The 18,064-nt window shown below is 44.5% G+C and overlaps 1 protein-coding gene across 4 annotated transcripts in view; it reads right to left on the bottom strand.

Moving 5' to 3' along the window:
* PFKP (phosphofructokinase, platelet) overlaps positions 1 to 18,064 on the bottom strand; it is a 332,348-nt gene that overhangs the window by 105,584 nt on the left and 208,700 nt on the right. For 2 of the 4 annotated variants that reach the window (XM_086941516.1, XM_086941517.1), the window contains exon 13: positions 14,782 to 14,799. The exons of the other annotated variants lie outside the window; for them this stretch is intronic. In XM_086941516.1, the coding sequence (XP_086797642.1) occupies positions 14,782 to 14,799 (18 nt within the window). The remainder of the gene's footprint in view (positions 1 to 14,781; positions 14,800 to 18,064) is intronic. 4 annotated transcript variants of the gene reach the window in all.

Raw genomic sequence — 18,064 nt, 5'->3', positions numbered from 1 at the left:
CCCAGACCTCTCAGAGCCCGATCCACAGTCCCTGCGAAGAAGGGATCCGTGGAGGCACCGAGTGACGTGGGACCGGACCTCTTGAAAGACACTCGAAAAGCTGACTGCGCAGCTTCTGAGGCATCCTCGACGTTGTGCTTTGGGGACTGAGAACCCCCACTACCGAGCAGCCCTTGCACCGAAGATCAGCCCCCCAGCATCTCCACGATCTGCGTGGGGCCCTTTTGCACTGTGCCACTCGACGCGCCATCCCGGCCACTAGCCACGTGGTCAGCGGCCATCTTGGCGACGAACCCGAAGATTTAAACAGCAGGTCTGGTTGCTCCAGACCTACCCAAGCTCCTGTGAAAAGGAGCCCTCGCTCTGACCTTGCTGGTCCGAGTGAACAGCATCTTTCAACTTCTGCGTGGCTTGCATTTGCCAAGGCCTGTTTGCTCCGATCAGGTCGTCGACACCGCCAACAGCGAGAAGCCTACGTGGGACAGCTCGTGACCGACTCCTGGACGTCCTCGACCCCGGGTATCCACGTGGCTGCAGAAAGAAGCTACCCGACAACGCCTGTTTGCACCCGACATCGCCTGGTTCCGCTCTGGTTCCACGGCAGTCACTAGCTAGTGACTTTGAACACTGTCCCCTCTGCTTTCAGGTCTTCAACTCTTCTGATCCACCCTTGGATCCACCGGAACTCTTCTCATCGAGCCGCCTGCAGCATCTTCAGCTCCAAGCACCATCGACCAGCGTGACGAAACCCGACACATCTTCGACCCTGTGCACCCGCTTCCTGTGGGTGAGGTAACTCAGCTCCGCCGGTGCTCCTGCACTGGTACACATCCCAAGGGCCTGTGTTTTAAGTTTCAGCTCCGTAGGTCACTCGGAAGGTTCCTAACTTTCTAACTTTGTGCTTTTTACGCACCATAGACTTTGTATTGAGAAGTGCGTGCACTTTGAACACTACACCCGAGTCCCGTGGGCCTTTCCCGACTTAGTTAACTCCAGTCTCGAATAGCTCCAGCGATTCCCAAGGCCCTAGGCCTCTTCACTTTCCTTTAGGTATCTCTTATACCACTTATTTAGTATATGGTCTAGGCGGCCCCTAGGGCTCATCCATATTGTGCAACTTTTGTGTATTTTAAACTGTCTTGTGATTTTACGCTTGTGCTTCTGTGCTCATAAAGAGTCCAGGGGATTTTAATAGTTAATAAATCAATATATATTTTCAATATATATCTGTGTGGTGTCCCTTTCATTTGGTATTCAAGGGGGTTGTGTATGGTATAACAGCTGGCTTCACATGCCTTTCAGAGTTTAGCCTAAGACTGCTTTGTCCACGTTACCACTAGGATAACTGGTCTACAAGGTTGAATTACAACCATCATCATAAGGGTTGCTTGGCATGGTACAAAGTGATCACTAGAATTAGTGAGCATTATATACCAGGCCAACTTCTCACAGTAACCCAGCTTGATTGGTGACTGCACGTCTGTTTCACATTCGGCAAAGGCTAATTAGCCTCACACCCCTAAGCTGGGTGACTGTGAACCATTCTTCAAGCACCCATGACTGTTTACAGCGTTTATTTAGAGATGTAATGGAAATCCCACTTGGCAGAGATCTGAATAATATCCGTTTCAGGCACGAGCAGCGCATCCAGTTACATGGTTCTCTTTACATTCTAGACTATCACGTAATCATGTTTGCCTTTGCTTGGCTGAGCTGTGACTACTACATCACAAAAGGAAAATCATGCATTTCGAGGTGACTGGTTAGCGCCGTGCAGCGCTTCATAAACATGCTGGTCTACTCAAACCTGACTGGCGTTAATTGAAGATCTATTTTGGAGCAGAACACCAGCAATATATTTTGAATTCGAGCCGGGGATAGGCAGTAAGGTATGCCATAACTGGTGTGCACTACTAAAGAGCATTGCATCTGAACATGCAGCCGTTCCTGGCGCTGTGCTCAGTGATTTGCATTCTGGGACTCGTAGTCCTGAATATGTAATGGCAGAGTAAAACTGCAAGTATTCAACAGTAAAGTGGCTCAACATCGCCCATTCCTAACACCACACATGCGGCAGCTCGAGATTGTTAATGCATAGGATGCTGGTCGGTATAACGTCGTTTTCAAGCATCTGTGCTTATTATTTATTTATTTATTTAGGCACACAGAGGACTGCGTCCTTACTTTAGGTAAAAGGTGGTTCTTGTTTGCTTTGGTTTCAGGTGGGGAAACAGTACTATGAGACTTGTTTTTCCATGCACTCTCCCTGCCCCCCTCCGGCTCACTCGCAGGACTAATGCTAGCTAATTAACAGAACAGCCATCAACATGAGCAAACAGAAGTGCTAGTCCTGGCAGATGGACTAATTTATTCCCATGGCAGCTGAGGTGAGTGGAAGAATGGGCTGAATCAGTACTGAATGTGCCAAGCTCACAAAAGGGGCATTAGACACACTGCCAGCAAACTGCAAACTGGATGACAAGGGATGTGTGTGTTGGGTGCCACGACCTTGAAACCAATTCGGATTATTCTAAAAATAAGAAGGAATATTTTACTCGGAATTTAAAATACCCCCTTCTTTAGACATACGGTATAGTGGCAGACCAATCTATTCAACTGGCGAGCTGATAAATGTCAGGCAGCCATGCAACCAGTTTTTGGGGTTTTATAGGGGCTGTGGCAATTCTGCCCTTGCTCCCTAGCATGCCGCAGTGTGTCCACCCCAGCTCCAGACACTGATACAACAGCTCCCAGAATGCACCGGGAGGGTCTACAGGCTGCCCAGTGCTCCATTAAGTGGTAAATGTCTCCCTGGCAGGTGTGAACAGTTCTTCTGGGATGCGCTTGTGTTAGGGATGGGATTGTTTCCCATGTGTCCTTGCTGCTCGGCAGTAAAGCCACAACTGCTGGAGACACACCGAGCAAGAGGCAGGGGCGACACACTCAACCCTGACTCACCTCAATAACCCCAACAGACAAAGATCTGTGAGTCCTCGCCAGGTATGGGGGTGCAGTGGTGGTGAACCTACTCGGCGCTGCAGTGCGAAGCTCCTGGACTTTTCCGTACCTTTTTGAGCCAGGGAGGCGGCCCCCCGGACCTGGCTGCTGCCTCCCTTTTCGGAAAAGACCACTCCCCGAGTCCCATACTGTCTTCCCCGGACCTTCTTCTTGCAGATCATCGACACCGATGCCCCCGTGGTCCAGAGCCTGTGCACGCATCTTAAAGCCTTCTATTCGCATGGCTGCATCCCCCATCTGATTCTACTCAATGGAATCCTGCTCTCTGGGTTCCTCTTGACTTGGTGACTTTTGTGCATCCCGCCACTTTTGGAGATGGTCTCCGTCTATACCCACGACAAGAACCCGCCATTTTGTTTGACCTTTGTTCCGTTCCTTCTTCCTTCCCGACTCTTCCTGATGACCCTCAATCGTTGTTCCCTTTTTGCGGGACTGCCTTAAAAATATATGTATGTATTATATAATTGTCCACGCCTAATCACTGTTAAAATGCAATCCTGTGTGAATTTACTATTTGTATATATAGAACTCTATCCACTATCATATGTAGTATACCTTTGTACTTACTACCATTCCTATGTGATTTTAGAGTTTATCTGTTTGTATCTCTTCCTTGAGTGACTTTACAACTTGTACATGTGTAATTTTTTCCTGTTTTTATCTTTTCCTTGAGTGACTCTACACCTTGTACATTTGCATATTGTTTTCTGTTTGTATCTGTTATGTAGCTCATGTAATCCAAAGTCCTTATGTAACGCAACTGGTTCTTTTGTAGAGCGCTCTGACACCTTCGGGTAATGTTCACGCTATATAAAATCGTATTAAACAAATAAAATAAGTAAGTATGGCGCGTGCCTGCAACAGAGCTGAAAGCTGGGCAGCCTGTCTCAGTAAGAGCTCAGCACCTCCAGCTCCATCATAACCATGTGCACCTCTGCAGCCCCACGTAGCCCACCCTCTGCTTTACCACCCCCGTCCACTTGTCTTATAATCCCATCACCAATGCTTCTTTTGCCGTCTTTGTAGCTTGCTCCGTTGTTGCTTCTATCCCTGCCCCCTGCCTTGCTTGGCCATTATTTGTGCTTGCCTTAGCCGGCTTCACTGCTGGTCCCCTCGGAAACTATCTTTATAGCACCGTAAAGCCTTTGTAGTCCACCTTATCCGCATAATGTGAGCGCGCTGTTTTCTACCCCGTGTCCCAGGCTGTGCAGGTTAGATTTGCAGCTACGCAATAACAACAGCTTCTGATACAGCGCTTGCTGCTGCATAGAGATGTCCATGATGTTACAACTAATCCAACTGCACTCATTTTATCAACATCCGCAAGAGGAAAGGATGAGCCAGATTGCAAGTTTTAGACCCTGCGACCTGCAGTTAGATGTCTGCAGAGGGCGCATAAACCATGTGTGCAAATCAATCAAATGTTCTATACTGTAGGTATTCTAAAACTTTTCAATACTGTAGGTATTCTAAAAATGGGCACCAGATTCCATTTGTGGGTTCGCAGAAAGTGTTTTGCTGCTGTGCAACATGTGTAAAATAACATTGACAAAGTGAATAGATCTCGCATAGGTAAAACCTATTGGCTCGGCCAATGCTTGTTTCATTACCTTTCTTTAAATGGAGAGATACTCCTTCCCGTGAACAAAATTTAAAATAATCAATTGCAAAAGTTGCAATGCCCATTTGCCTTTTTATTGCAAAACCTTAAAGCATAGCAATAACCAGAGCCCATACTGAACTGAAAAATGACAGAGATAGTTTACCATTCAGACTTACTCATACTATCACCTGCCCTGTGTATTAGCCATTGCCACTACTGGCATACGTGTTTATCTACTATTTTGACATTTTTTGTATTCCACATGGAGACTAGGCCTCATTTAGGTTATTTTTGTTATTCATCTTACAGTGCCCTCATATTTTTCTACTTATTTGTGGGTATCACTTTAAAACTTAATTTATTTAGGTATTTTATTTACATAATCATTATTGAATGTTTTATCCTCCACTAATAGTGGATTCATTTGTTTATTGTCTCTTTCTTTAGTAGAGTAGGTCCGTACTCGGTGCCTCTGCTTACATTCTGTTGCCCATCTCTTCACTTCTCCCAACTATCTCATGCGGGTGCAACTCATTAGAGGATGAGTCTTGTTTGTTTCTGTTCAAATATGTGGGCCACCCTATAAAAGTATTCTTTAATGATTTTTTCCTTTTAATATGTAATTTTGATGTCCACTTTCCCTTAGGCTATAGAGGATTTCTTTCATGGTTGTCACTGGGTTCCTTAGAAGTCCATGGTGAAATACTTGTCTGAGATCCACAATGCAGTCATGGGAACCTCGTTGGCTACGTATATTATATTGTGTCAGAGACCATTCCCATTGATTATATAGCCTATTGTAAAGCCTGTCAGTTTGAAATAAGTGGCAGTACTGGTGGTCCTTTTGTTCATTAATACATGATTAAAGGAACCCTTCTTGAATTTCTGACTGTTGACAACTATGAACTTTTAGTTAATAAATGTAAATTTTCCAGTAGCTTTATTTGCTACCTGCATGGACTTGAGGCTATGCTTGCTGCAGAATGCTGCACGATTAATTTTACACCTTCATGCAGTAATGGTCAGTAATTTTACCAGGGTGGGGCGATGTGGGGGTCATACATACATATATACTCACTCACTCACTCACTCACTCACTCACTCACTCACTCACTCACTCACTCACTCACTCACTCACTCACTCACTCACTCATTCACTCACTCACTCACTCACTCACTCACTCACTCACTCACTCACTCACTCACTCATTCACTCACTCACTCACTCACTCACTCACTCACTCACTCACTCACTCAATCACTCACTCACTCACTCACTCACTCACTCACTCACACCCATGCATTCACACAGGCACATACACCCACACCCATTAACAAGACTCACAACAAATTAATACATTTATACATGTATGTACACACACACCAAACATAAAACGTATGTGTCTTACAGCTTGTGGAGAGGAAAGCCTCGGAAGTATTAGGAGGGTTGGGACTACTGCCTTCCCTCATTGGCTGACCATAGGCAAGGCAGCAGTCCCTCACTTGCCACAGAGTGGGATGGTGTCAGTGAGACCACTGATCTCACCCCACTCTGTGACGAGGTGTCACTGATTGACATTCAACCTTGGGTACTTCAGGGCTTAAAACCGAAGCGCCCAGGTCCGAGCCAATCAGTGAAGCTATCCCTTCATCATGAGGGAAAGAGCCTGTAGGCACTTTTGCCAGGCTGAGGAGGTCATGCCCACAGAGCTGTGAAATTCTCAGCATGGAAAAGTTCATCTCAGGCAGCCAGGAGCATTGACATTTATAGCATGTCTTGCTCCTAGCTGCTTGGCTGACCAAGAAAAGTATCTGCCTTGCGAACCTTAGTTCAGCCTGACAGACACTCTTCTTGCTGGGAAAAAGTGTGGGGGTGGGTGGCCCCTCAGCCCTTAAGGATGGGCCGCTGATGCCTCCCTCTTTGCTTTTCTCAGCATAAATTGTAACTTTCTAAATTTAATAAGTGTGGGTCAGTCCATTCCAGATGTGTTGTGTCTGCCCCCCCTTTAAGGGCATCAATAGGTTTATAATGACCATACTCTTTGGTAATGTTTACTTCTCCTTCGAACAGCTTAGTCCCTGCTGATAGCAAAGTTCTTACCGTATTTTCCGGCGTATAAGACGACCCGGCGTATAAGACGACCCCCTACTTTGCTTAATAAAATGTAGGTTTCGTGCTATACTCGCCGTATAAGACTACCCCCACTTCCAGTGCAGTCCAACGCAGTCCTGCATAGCCATTTTGAGAATGTATTTTATTTTATTTTGGCTCGTGCTTTGTATGCTTTGTATGTTTTGTATGCTTTGTATGCTTTTGTAACCTGCACACTTATCACTTTTTCTCCAGGAATGTACCAATTGCTACCTCATGTATTTTGGTTGCTCGCTATTGTCACTTTTGATCCATGCAACTTAATGATTGCTTTTGTAATTTGTCCATTGTTATTGTTGCTCACATCAGCCCATTTTTATATAATGCAGAAGCAGTCTGACACCTTCGGGTGTAGTCCGCGCTATGTAAAAACACATGAAAACATTCCTTCAAATTTAGCATCCGGCGTATAAGACGACCCCCGACTTTCCAGAACATTTTAAGGGGTTAAAAAGTCGTCTTATACGCCAGAAAATACGGTAATCTTGATTTTCTCCAGTACTTGCTAATATTGAATCATGTGTCAGGTCAGGTGAACAGGAATAGTGAGTTTGCAATTCTCCACATGAACTGGATTCTTACAGACCTTTTAAAACATTACAAAGCTTGAAGTGACCAAAAATGATGCTGTGCTGGTAGACATATCCTGTTGAGTGGTCTTATTGTAGGTTGAACTTCATGCCAAAAAGTGCTGAGCTGGAATATTCATTAAGATGAAACTATCAAGGTTGCATCTTTTTCAGGTAAATTTGACTCATTGTCCCCGGTCACCTGAGTTAGTCTGAAATTTGTAAATAAAATGTATGTGTTTTTATGTGGTATTTCCATAGAGTAAACCTAGCCAGATCACTGTACAAGGTCAAGGATAAGCACAAAGGCATACAAGTTGTTAGACATGACCTTAGGGTGGTATTTCCCCAAACCTTTTGCCTTCTCCCCTCATGTTTTGCTGAGTTTGATTTTTTTTGGACCTTGCTAACCAGTGCTGCAGTTCTTGTGTCAACTCCCTAAAAAAATATTATATTGACTAACACCTAATTGGCATATTTAATTTACTTATAAGTCCATATCTGCATAACAGAAAAGGTTTTTCCTTCACTATGGCACTCCGTAGCAGTGTTTAGTACAATTGTGCAAAATCGTTTTGAATGTACAAATGATTAACAAAGTTGAAAGTATGGCAATTTAGTGTAAAGCAGTTGTCCTTCAAGTAGAGAATATGTTTACAACCACTTCAGAGTTCCAAACATAAAAAGAGGGGGAACAAGGCAAAAAAAGAAAATAATGTCATCACAATTGAGTTCACCATTTTGTGAGAATGTTCTCCAGTGGCCTGTAGCTCAACTTATAACCTTACCTAGAGGACTTAATTCAGGCCAGCCTCTGACTGAAACTCTCTCCCACACCACACCAAGGTAGGTTCCACTCTTCTTTCCATATTGAACCTTTGCCTTGATTATGGGGATGTCTTATGTGCATTTAAGCAATCCACTGTTTCAATACCATCGACAAATGATACCCTGAGAAACTGACAATTATTTCCCTAGTCATATGCTTTCTGTCCTGGTCCATTCCCTTCAAGATGTTTTCACTTTGCAAAGATATTGTTTGCTCACCTCACTGACTCAGATGCTCTTTCACATGCTTGGGTTCTATGAATCCCCAGTAGCAATGTGTATCACAGACCAGGTTCGGAGAAGAAATTTGACATTTACTTTGACTCTTGCCATATTCTGCCACATGTCCTTTGGCATGTGCACCCTCTTCATTTGTCCTTGTATTATAGTGCCTCTGGCAATTGATTGTCTTTTCAAACAGTCACCGCACACCATGGTACAGCAGTCAAGTCAAGTTTGACATCACTTTGTCGGTAACATGTTTCACCCACCACCATGACAGTAGAAGAATGGTTGACACAGAGTGCCCAGTTTCCCTGCTGCACCTTGAGTAAGGGAGCTGGGAGGGCACTCTTTGCAACTATGAATGAGTATAAGTCATAGATGAGCAGTACACTAGCCCTTCATGTCTGTTTTCGTAGTGTGTGATATGTTCTTCTGGAGTGTGACACAGAATCACACCAGACCCAGCAGTTTGTTCATGATGTCCTTAACCAGTCAGAATATTTCTACACATTTCGATCTGGTATAACCATAAAGTTTTAAACTTTGCAGGAGTGTGTATGACAGCTGCAGGTTGCCAGCACTGGCAGAGTTCACAGTGTTTGCCAGCATTGGATGGTTAGGGTGGGCCTTGTGATTATGGCATTTATCCACTATGTAGGTGTGTGGATAAAGATGTACATTAGCCTGTGGTTGTGGTGTTATAGACGTTTTCATTAAGGGTCACAGATGTCACTCAAGCAATGAAGTGATTTGTTTGTACTGATCACTGCTTCCTTGTTTAATTTTTCATATGTGAATATCTTTCTATATTCTCATTTCGAGTTCCCTGTTAACTCCATGGGGAGACACCAGGGCTGGAATTAATAATTACAGCCAGGACCTTCCCATGAGTTAGTGGGGATCAGGAGGTAAACTTCTTAGATTTGGGAATCATTTTCCAGAGCCAATATTACAGAGTCGTTTTTCATGGCTTGTCCTGATTCTGGGGACTTTAATGCTTCCTTTTACTACCTGTTTAGGGCAGGTGGTAAATAAGAGCAAGTATCTTGTTGGACTGCTGTGCATGATCATGGGGTGGAGCGGGCATTGAGTGGGCATTGAGAGCAGGGCACGGTATCTGTTTCACCACCGCTTTCCTTTTTGCCATCACCTCACTACAGCTGCAAAGTCAGTTCACAATCATCACCACGTCTCACCAGGGCTTTTCTTTTTAACAGCATTCCTAATCTGACCTCATCAGGTCTTGCCTTATCATTATCACTCATCAGCACAACTCACCAGAGCTTCCCGGTTCACAATCAGTCACCACCACATCTCACCAGGGTTTTAAGTTCACAACCATTCATTATCACATCTCCCCAGGCTTTCCCTTTCCACAATCAATCACTATCACCTCACCACAGCTTTCCTTTTCACCATTCCCTCATCATGGCTTTCCAAGTTACAATCAATCATCATTACATTTTGCCAAGCTTTCTTTCTACCAAGCGCAATGCTTTATATTTTAGCCCACTTTCAGCATTACTTTTTTAATTACTGTGCACAGGTGCTGCACTTTGTGTTAGCACAGCACCCGTTTTTATATTTACAACATGGGCGGCACACTTTATATTTTACGTTTAATAAAAGCAATAGCTTAAATCTCGCAAATGCGAGACCTATTGCATTGCAAATGCTTGTTTATAGTTGAGTTCCTTGATATTACTACACAATGCCTGCAGCAAGCACGCATGTATGTAGTATCCCAGATCCTACAAAACTCCTATAACAGCGTGTCTTTGCAAGTTGAAAATTGCCTCGATGTGGCATATGTGGGCCACTTTTATTAGCTATTTGATTCACTAATGGGGGCCACTTTTAATTTGGTGCCCGGGCATATTTTCTGTCCCAGCCCGAACCTGGGAACAGTACACGCAAGATTCCTCTTTGCCAACTTAATGAGGGCCAGCTACTCTTCTACTTTTTTCATTGTAAATCACTTTGTATTTTTTCTAGTTTTGTTGATTTGTAAAACATGTTTTTTTGGTGTTATTTCTAACTTTTATGTTTCAATTTCTGTGATCACCAAAATGTGGTATTATTTTGTTAGAGTTTTTTTCGATGCTTGATTACATTTTTCACTTTTCTTTGTGAGAGTTGTCAGGATGATTTGTTTGTTTGTGTGACCTGGCTTTCCACTTAAATTGGCAAAGACTGTAATCTACCTTTGCTGTTTGTTAACAGTAATATTGCTATCCGAAGTAAGATTACGAAAGAGAAGTGTGGTACAGCGGCCAGAGCGATTGACTCCAGAGCTTAGGGCTCACAGTTTGATCCCCGGCGGCAGTACAGCTCAGGCATTATGTGACTCTGGTCAATAGCTCACTTAATCTCCCTGAAGACCCCAGCGCCTTGAAACCCATAGATGGGTGATATGTTTGCGCTTTACAAATAGTAATTATTAAAGAGGTTCAGTCTATGACTGACAGAAAGATTCTGCACTTCCATTTTCAGTGAGTATGGCATTGCTAAATCGGACCGATAAAAAAATTTAACACAATCGAGAAAGATGTGTATTCAATCAAGAAACCAGGAAACAGACATAAAGAAGAGTTTTGAGCTGTAGCCAAAGACACCAACGCTGCAGAAGTAAACTCTGGATTGACCATGTATGCTTGTGGCAATTAAGATCCGGTTTTAACCAGAACCACCCAGTGATATCTTCAGAGCTGATTGATCATTCCCGTTTGGGGAAATGATCCTGACATCAATGGCATCAGTTGTGCCAAGTGACAAGAGAGCGTCCTTGGCTGTCAGGTGGGTTTGTGGCAGCCCTCTTCTGGAGTACCATTGGACCAAGTGTATGAAACTGACAAAATCTTTACTACAGGTCCAACTACTGAAAGAACATGCATTTGCAATGCAATAGGTATTGCATTTGTGAGAGTTTAAGCTATTAGTATTGTAAATTACCATTCCTTTTTTATGTGTTAAAACCCAAAACATAAATAAAAGGCATTTTCATGTACAATGCCAATGGCTCAAATTCACATAAATACGAGACCTATTGCATTGCATACGTAAGGGGCAAACCAAAGAGGCAATGTATGTCTCAGATGAATGTCTGAGTCACATTATGTACAATTCTTGTTTGGCACACCTGAAAGAGTAGTCTTCTTGGCGCTAATAAGATGAAAACAAAACAGAATATTCACAATTGATGGGCAAAGATCCAGGAATGTAAGAGTACGTGTCCCACAGGGCGTATGGGCGCCGGCACAGGGCAGAGACCGACGGGAGGGCGCTGGCAGTGCACGTCGCAGGCAGCCTGGGGTGCAGAAGAAGGGAATGTGTGACAGGCAGGTGGTGCATAGGCTGCAGTGCACAGGTGATGTACACAGAAAGCATAGATGGTCTGGACCTCCAAAAGGCAAGCACTGAGTGTAGGGGTGACTGTCCATCCACACAGCCCGAAAGCAGGCAGTGGACTGTCACATGCACAAGAAGGGCCAGAGCTGACTGCACTCCACATCGACTGGAAGCACTCCCTGTCTCATCTCGTGGCATGTATTAACTCGCTGAGCTATATTATTACTCGCAAAGAGCAATACAAGTGAAAGTCTTGCTTGACTTTAATGGACTGCTCCTGCAACTCCAATAAAAACAGTGCCCTGGCCTGAATGACCCTTCATGAGGGGTTTATGGAAGGCAGGCGGCAATCTGGCACAAGACTGCGAGTTGTGCTTACCTCAGGCAGTTTATTGGTGTCATATCGTGCCCACTGGAGCAAGGCCCTCTGGTAAGGAGCACATGAGCACTCTTTGCGTGCAAATGAAATGCTGCGTTTTATCTGTTCGCCAGGGTATTATATCGTTTCGGGATTTTGGCCTTTAAAACCTTCCTAAAGCAAATGCCGTAGTTGCATTCAATATTCCGAAGCAAGGTGTTAAATTACACACCAATCGAGAGCGTAGACCACAAAACACAGACAGAGATATGGAATGAAGGCAAGGTAAATGGAGGAAAGAAACAAGCATGTGGTGCTGGTGGGACCTTTTGAGGCGGTGTGACATCTATAGCCCTGCGGGTGTCCGCAGGTTCCAGCGCTTACCAAGTGCAGGCGGTATATTTATTGATTGTGGAGCCAGGGCCGCACAGGCTACTGGGCGTTTTGGCATGCTGCCGAGCTGGGGGCTGATTTGGTTGATGGGGACCTGCGTGTGGTTGAACAAAATTTGTTTTGCTTTGTTTATTTCGAAGCACACACAGGTCTCCATCACAAAATTAGTCCCCACCGCAGTGACATCAGCCCCCAGCTCGGCAGCATGCCAAAATGCCCAGTGGCCAGTCTGGCCCTAGGTGGAGCGGGGAGACCCCTGGCAGCCGAGGGAGAAGGTTGGGCAGAGCAGCACATGCTACAGAAGATGGCACTGTTGTGTGTTAAGACAACAAAAGCAAAGTAAATACCGCCTTGTAGAGTTGCAGCGCGCATGTAAACTAAAAGCTAAATCAAGCGGGCGAATCTACAGAAAAAAGATCAAGCGTGCGGTGAGAGTGTATGAGCCAGAGAGGAGACGTCATGCGGGCGCGCACATGAATTGAAACCTAAATCAAACCAGCTGTGGGAGCGTGTGAGTCAGAGAGGAGATGCCATGCTCGTGCACATCACCAGTCCGTGCGCACATGTTTTGTCTCCCTTCGCTCACCAAACCGAAAACAATACACTCGCCAAGGCAAAGCTGCGCATTAGTTGCATTCGCTAGGCGAGACCTAAAAAGGAAGAAAATCATTGCTTCTTTATTTCTTGTCTTGTGGCAAAGAGATTTCCTCAATTTGTTTAAGTTGTTATTCTGTTTAGGTCCTTCTAATCTAGTATAGAAAAAGTTAATTTTTGCGGGTATAAAAAATGTTTGCAATAAAAAAGCACCTGCACCTAAAACAGCAACCTCAAAAGCTACAAAAAAACATATAAAGCAACAGCAAATTAACAGATTTAACATAATGGAATCCTATATGGACATAAATTTGAAAAATGACACAATTATGTACAAATTACAGGAGAAGTGGATGCACATATTTTTCAAATTGCCCTTGTACATGCTTCAATGTTGATTTGGCTGGAGCACTTATAATGGCTACGTGGACATTGCAGTGTATGTGTCTATTCATTGTGCCGGCAATCTGCTAAATAAAATATGCAAAAACAGTCAACCTGAGGACTGTTTCCGTTCATAAAATCGCCAGCAGACTGGGACCTGTTTTGCGCCCATAAAGTCATTTAATATTTTTCAGCACCAGAGAACCGGTGAACCGTACATGATTTCATCCGGCAACACAAGGTGAAATCACACTCACACACACTATAAAACAAATCTACTATCCTTTATCTAATAAAGCTATTATTCGTTGGATTACAAAATGTATTTTGTATAATTAATTTCAATGCAGATTCTTGAAAATATGTCTAAAATGTAGCACTTGAGAACCGTTGCAAAGCACTATGTTAATGCAAAACACGACAATGAGCATAAAGCATATATCTGCTGTTTTTGTTCAAATTTGCAAAGCAGTTTTTTAGTAAGTTGAGAAAATAAGCAGCACTTACATTTAACAGGCATGCAGAAAATGCTTTGCACAGCTTTGCATGACAGTTTAAAGGTTAATTTGACCATATCATGCTACGCCAATTTCCCGGCAGTGAAAGAGAAAAGCTCAATATCTTAAGACAACAGATTCACTGCAAGCAAAGGCCGTGCATGCTGACTAAATCAAATGCACCCATGCACTTCACTCCTGTTTTAAGAGACTATTTATAGAATGGGGGCATTCCATTTCTATAGTTTTTTCATTACTAGTCAGAAGACTGACGCCGTTCACTTTTTCAAAAGTGATTTTAATTATAATGACAATATAACTTGGAAACAAACGGTGATATAAAGGACTAAAGAGGACTAGGCCATGTAGGGCTAACACATCAGGGTAGGTTGGGGCGGCCTTTGGGGAAGGGGGGTGCAGGCCCTGTCGTAGCTCATTGTACCCTTCTGCAGGATAAAATATTAAAGCGCACTAGCTATATTCCTATATATTTATTGGATGAGGGTTTTCTGAAACCATTATTGGATGAATATAGAAACAATGTTTTTTGTTAATAAATGCATCCTATGAACAGAAATGCTTTTTATTACTTTTGATGAACTGACCTTAAAATATTGCTGGTGTCGGTAAAACAAGCCAATATACTATTACACATATTGGCAAACAGAGATGCTGTCAACAAAAGCCTCATGCTACTTGAGACTCCAAACCAATAGAAAAAGAGAACTCATCATCATGCAAAGGCAAAGCATATTTGCAAAATCTGCAAAGTTTATCACGCTACGTTAACCATTGTGCAATGAATTACGTACAACACACGAGCCATCATCCTGTCAAAGAGAAAGACAAAATTTAGATTAAGAGTAACAAATATAGTAACAAGAACTAACTGTAGATAATTTAACTGTCGTAGTTGAGAGACAGAAAAGACCAAAAAAATCATTTTTTGTAGGTGCTCTTTTCTAGAGCATGTTTTTTTTTACCCAAATAAATTGAGAATTACATTTTCTTTCTAAACCTTCATTGCAAGCATAGGCAGCTATCAAATCAAAAGGTTTGATTCTTATCTGGAAACTCTTGTTTTAAGATAAACCAACCTTTTTTCTTTCTTTTTTACAAATGTTTGGGCGTTTCATAATAAATTAAACCATGATTCAATAGCTAGAATTGGAAATAATTGAAAAGATAATCCTATTATATTTTTCCCTTTTTTTTGATCTCTTAGCTATTTTTGCACTGATGTATTGTCCACGTGTTCCAACCCAGGAACACCCAGGTGAATGTTGGTGCTAAGAAACTGATGCATTGATGATTCTTAATGGCTAATGTTACATTTCCTATGTGAATCACCAGTACTGTCTTCCATATGGCTGAGATACCCGCCACCCCTCTCAACACAATCCCCAAAAGGAGGAAAACCGGAAACAGTTCTTAAAGTTTTTGGATGTGGGATGGAGTAACCATCCCGGCCGTATTTATTAAAACAAAAAATTAAAACATTAAACGTTTCATGTTATGTACAATTTCATTATCACATTGCGATGTTTGGCTAACCTTAACATATTCTCTAATACAGAGGTTCTCCTAGCCGAACTAGCATCCTACAAAAAACATTCTCTAGAAACACTGAAATTGTACATCCTAACGTTTAAGGGCCAACGGCAAGGTCATAACCGGTGTCAAGATCCCTAACCAGACTTACCCCTCCCACTTGGGAGGGGCGACAGCACAGAGGCTTACCTCAAGTGCAACTACTAACAATTTCCCTTGACTTGACGGGGGCACTTAAGACTCGACGCCATTTAAAGGTCGTTCGAAGACTTGTGTGTGGTATCTAGAAGGTATCGTGGACCTCCCCCCACCCCACACAACTTACCGCATCTGCCGTCGCAGATGACACTGGCCCCGGGAAATTCCCCAGGAGGGGGCTGTAACCCCTCCTACAAAGGAAGGGGCCTTGACCGCCTTTCCTTTACTTCCGGCGACCCGCCCTTAGACGGGACCGCCTCCCCATTGAGGGGCCAATGGCCACCTCTCCCGAGCGCTCCCATCCGTGTTGGGTGACGCCCACTCATAGGGATCTACCAATTAGTGCTCACCGATCATGACCTTACCGCCACAGGTCCGGATAGTTGACCGGCTATCCGGACCCCCCACAAAACTCCTACCTAAAGGTCATGTTTTAACGATTTTAACCAAGCTAGGAAGTCTCCTATGAGTAACTCATTCCCAACCCTCGACAAATGCACACCATCCCCCAAATACATACTGTCATCATTAATACAACTATGCGAGATCGAATGCAATGTCTTGGAACGGAACAACCTACTCACTTTGTTATTCAATTTTCTAACGGAATGATTCAAAGCAGGGATCGAGATAGCCCCCCGCCACACTTTTCGTGGGATCATATGAGACCACGCAATTATGCACCCCGGAACTCTCCTTGCTAACCAACTTACCGTGGAAAGCATAGCCTCCAGGAGAAGTCGTCTACCGGTGGTGACCAAATCATTGCCCCCCAAATGCACTATGACTATGGACGGCGGTGACCTCATCCGCTCTAACAAACCCTCAAAGAATGCTTGAAACTGGTCAATACAGAGACCGCCTCTTCCGTAGAAGGACACTCTGTACCCGTATTCCCCAGGTACGTGAATCATGTCACCTGCTTTGAATACGTCTGCGGCCCGTCTCACGTATGAGTGGCCTACGACCCACACCTCCTTTCTCTCAGCCGGTGATGTGTGACCGCTGGCCTGGTGTTGGGTCGACTGCACAGTCCGCCCTGCCGCGTAGGCTTGCGCAACTGAAAACAAACAAAAGACAAGAAGCGTGAGTACATGATTACAGCTTCACAACATGTGCAATCGCACATACCTTTTATAACAATTGGAGGACCAGCGCCCCACACGTTTCACTTGTTCTACATTAAGACCCCTGGCTGTAGCTTCAGTGGCAGCCCCTATTCGAAAGGAATGGGTCCCAAATTCGCCCGGGTCCAAGCCCGCTGCGGCAATGGCCATTGCAAGCACCCGCTGAAACTGAAACCTCGTCAGCGGGGTGGCGTCTGCATGCCTCAACAATGTCCCCCCCCATGATGCCACCCTTCGTGCTAGGTAATCTTCTAAGCACTGTACCGGACACATGGATGACCCGGGGATCCTGCGAATGATCGTACAGTCCCCCCTCCCATCTTGGTCGGTCTTGGACCTGAGAAAGGAGACAACCATCGCATCGCCCCTGATCTGAACATGTTCCCTGCACAAGCCCCCCGCCACATCTTGTTTGTTCCTTGCAACCAGCTCACTAACTCTCATAGCCCCGTGAAATGCCAGCGTAAATGCAGTCCGGAACAAACAGGTCTCGAAAGGAGACGAGCATGTGTTAGGGAGTGTGGCCAGTAACTGGGACAACCTATCCAGACCTATCGGTCGTCTTACGTCTACTCTGCGACCCTCTAGGCGTTGCCACCCACGCAGCGCCTTTTGTACTGAAAAAGACGCTGTCGGGTCCTGGATGCCATGGGCCCTGGCAACAAAGGAAATGGCGGCACGATGCCTTTGGGCCGTAGCCACCGATTTCCCAGCCCTACGTAAGGACATCAGAAAAAATACTACCCACTCTTCCTGACCCCAAAGTCCCCCTCACTCTGCCCCCAAAAAGGCTAAATAGGCCTGAAACGCCCCTTCATATGCCTTCCTTGTCCTGGGTGCTAGACTCTCTCCCACGAGGTGACGAAGTTCGGGGCACCGAGAGACCAGAGAGCTTCGGGGAAGGGTGCCGGCTCTGGGTCCGCTGAAGGAAGGAAACCCGAGAAAGCCTGCATGTGAAAACGAGACAGTGCATCAGCAGCCTGATTCATCACCCCTGGGACATGTTTTGCTCTGAATATCACGTTCAGTTGCATACACAGTAAGACAATTTCTTTGAGCAGCCTCAAAATCAATTTACAACGGGCTGCCTGACTATTGATGCATTCTACCACGGTCATATTGTCGGACCAGAACACGACAGAATGATCTCTGAACCCTTCTGGCCAGGTTCTCAGGGCCACCAGAATGGGAAATAGTTCAAGGAAAGCAATATTACTCG

Source organism: Lissotriton vulgaris, chromosome 10 (genome assembly GCF_964263255.1).
Source record: "Lissotriton vulgaris chromosome 10, aLisVul1.2, whole genome shotgun sequence".
Lineage (NCBI taxonomy): Eukaryota > Metazoa > Chordata > Amphibia > Caudata > Salamandridae > Lissotriton > Lissotriton vulgaris.
Note: the sequence above shows the minus strand (reverse complement) of the source record. Positions and strands in the feature narration are given on the sequence as shown.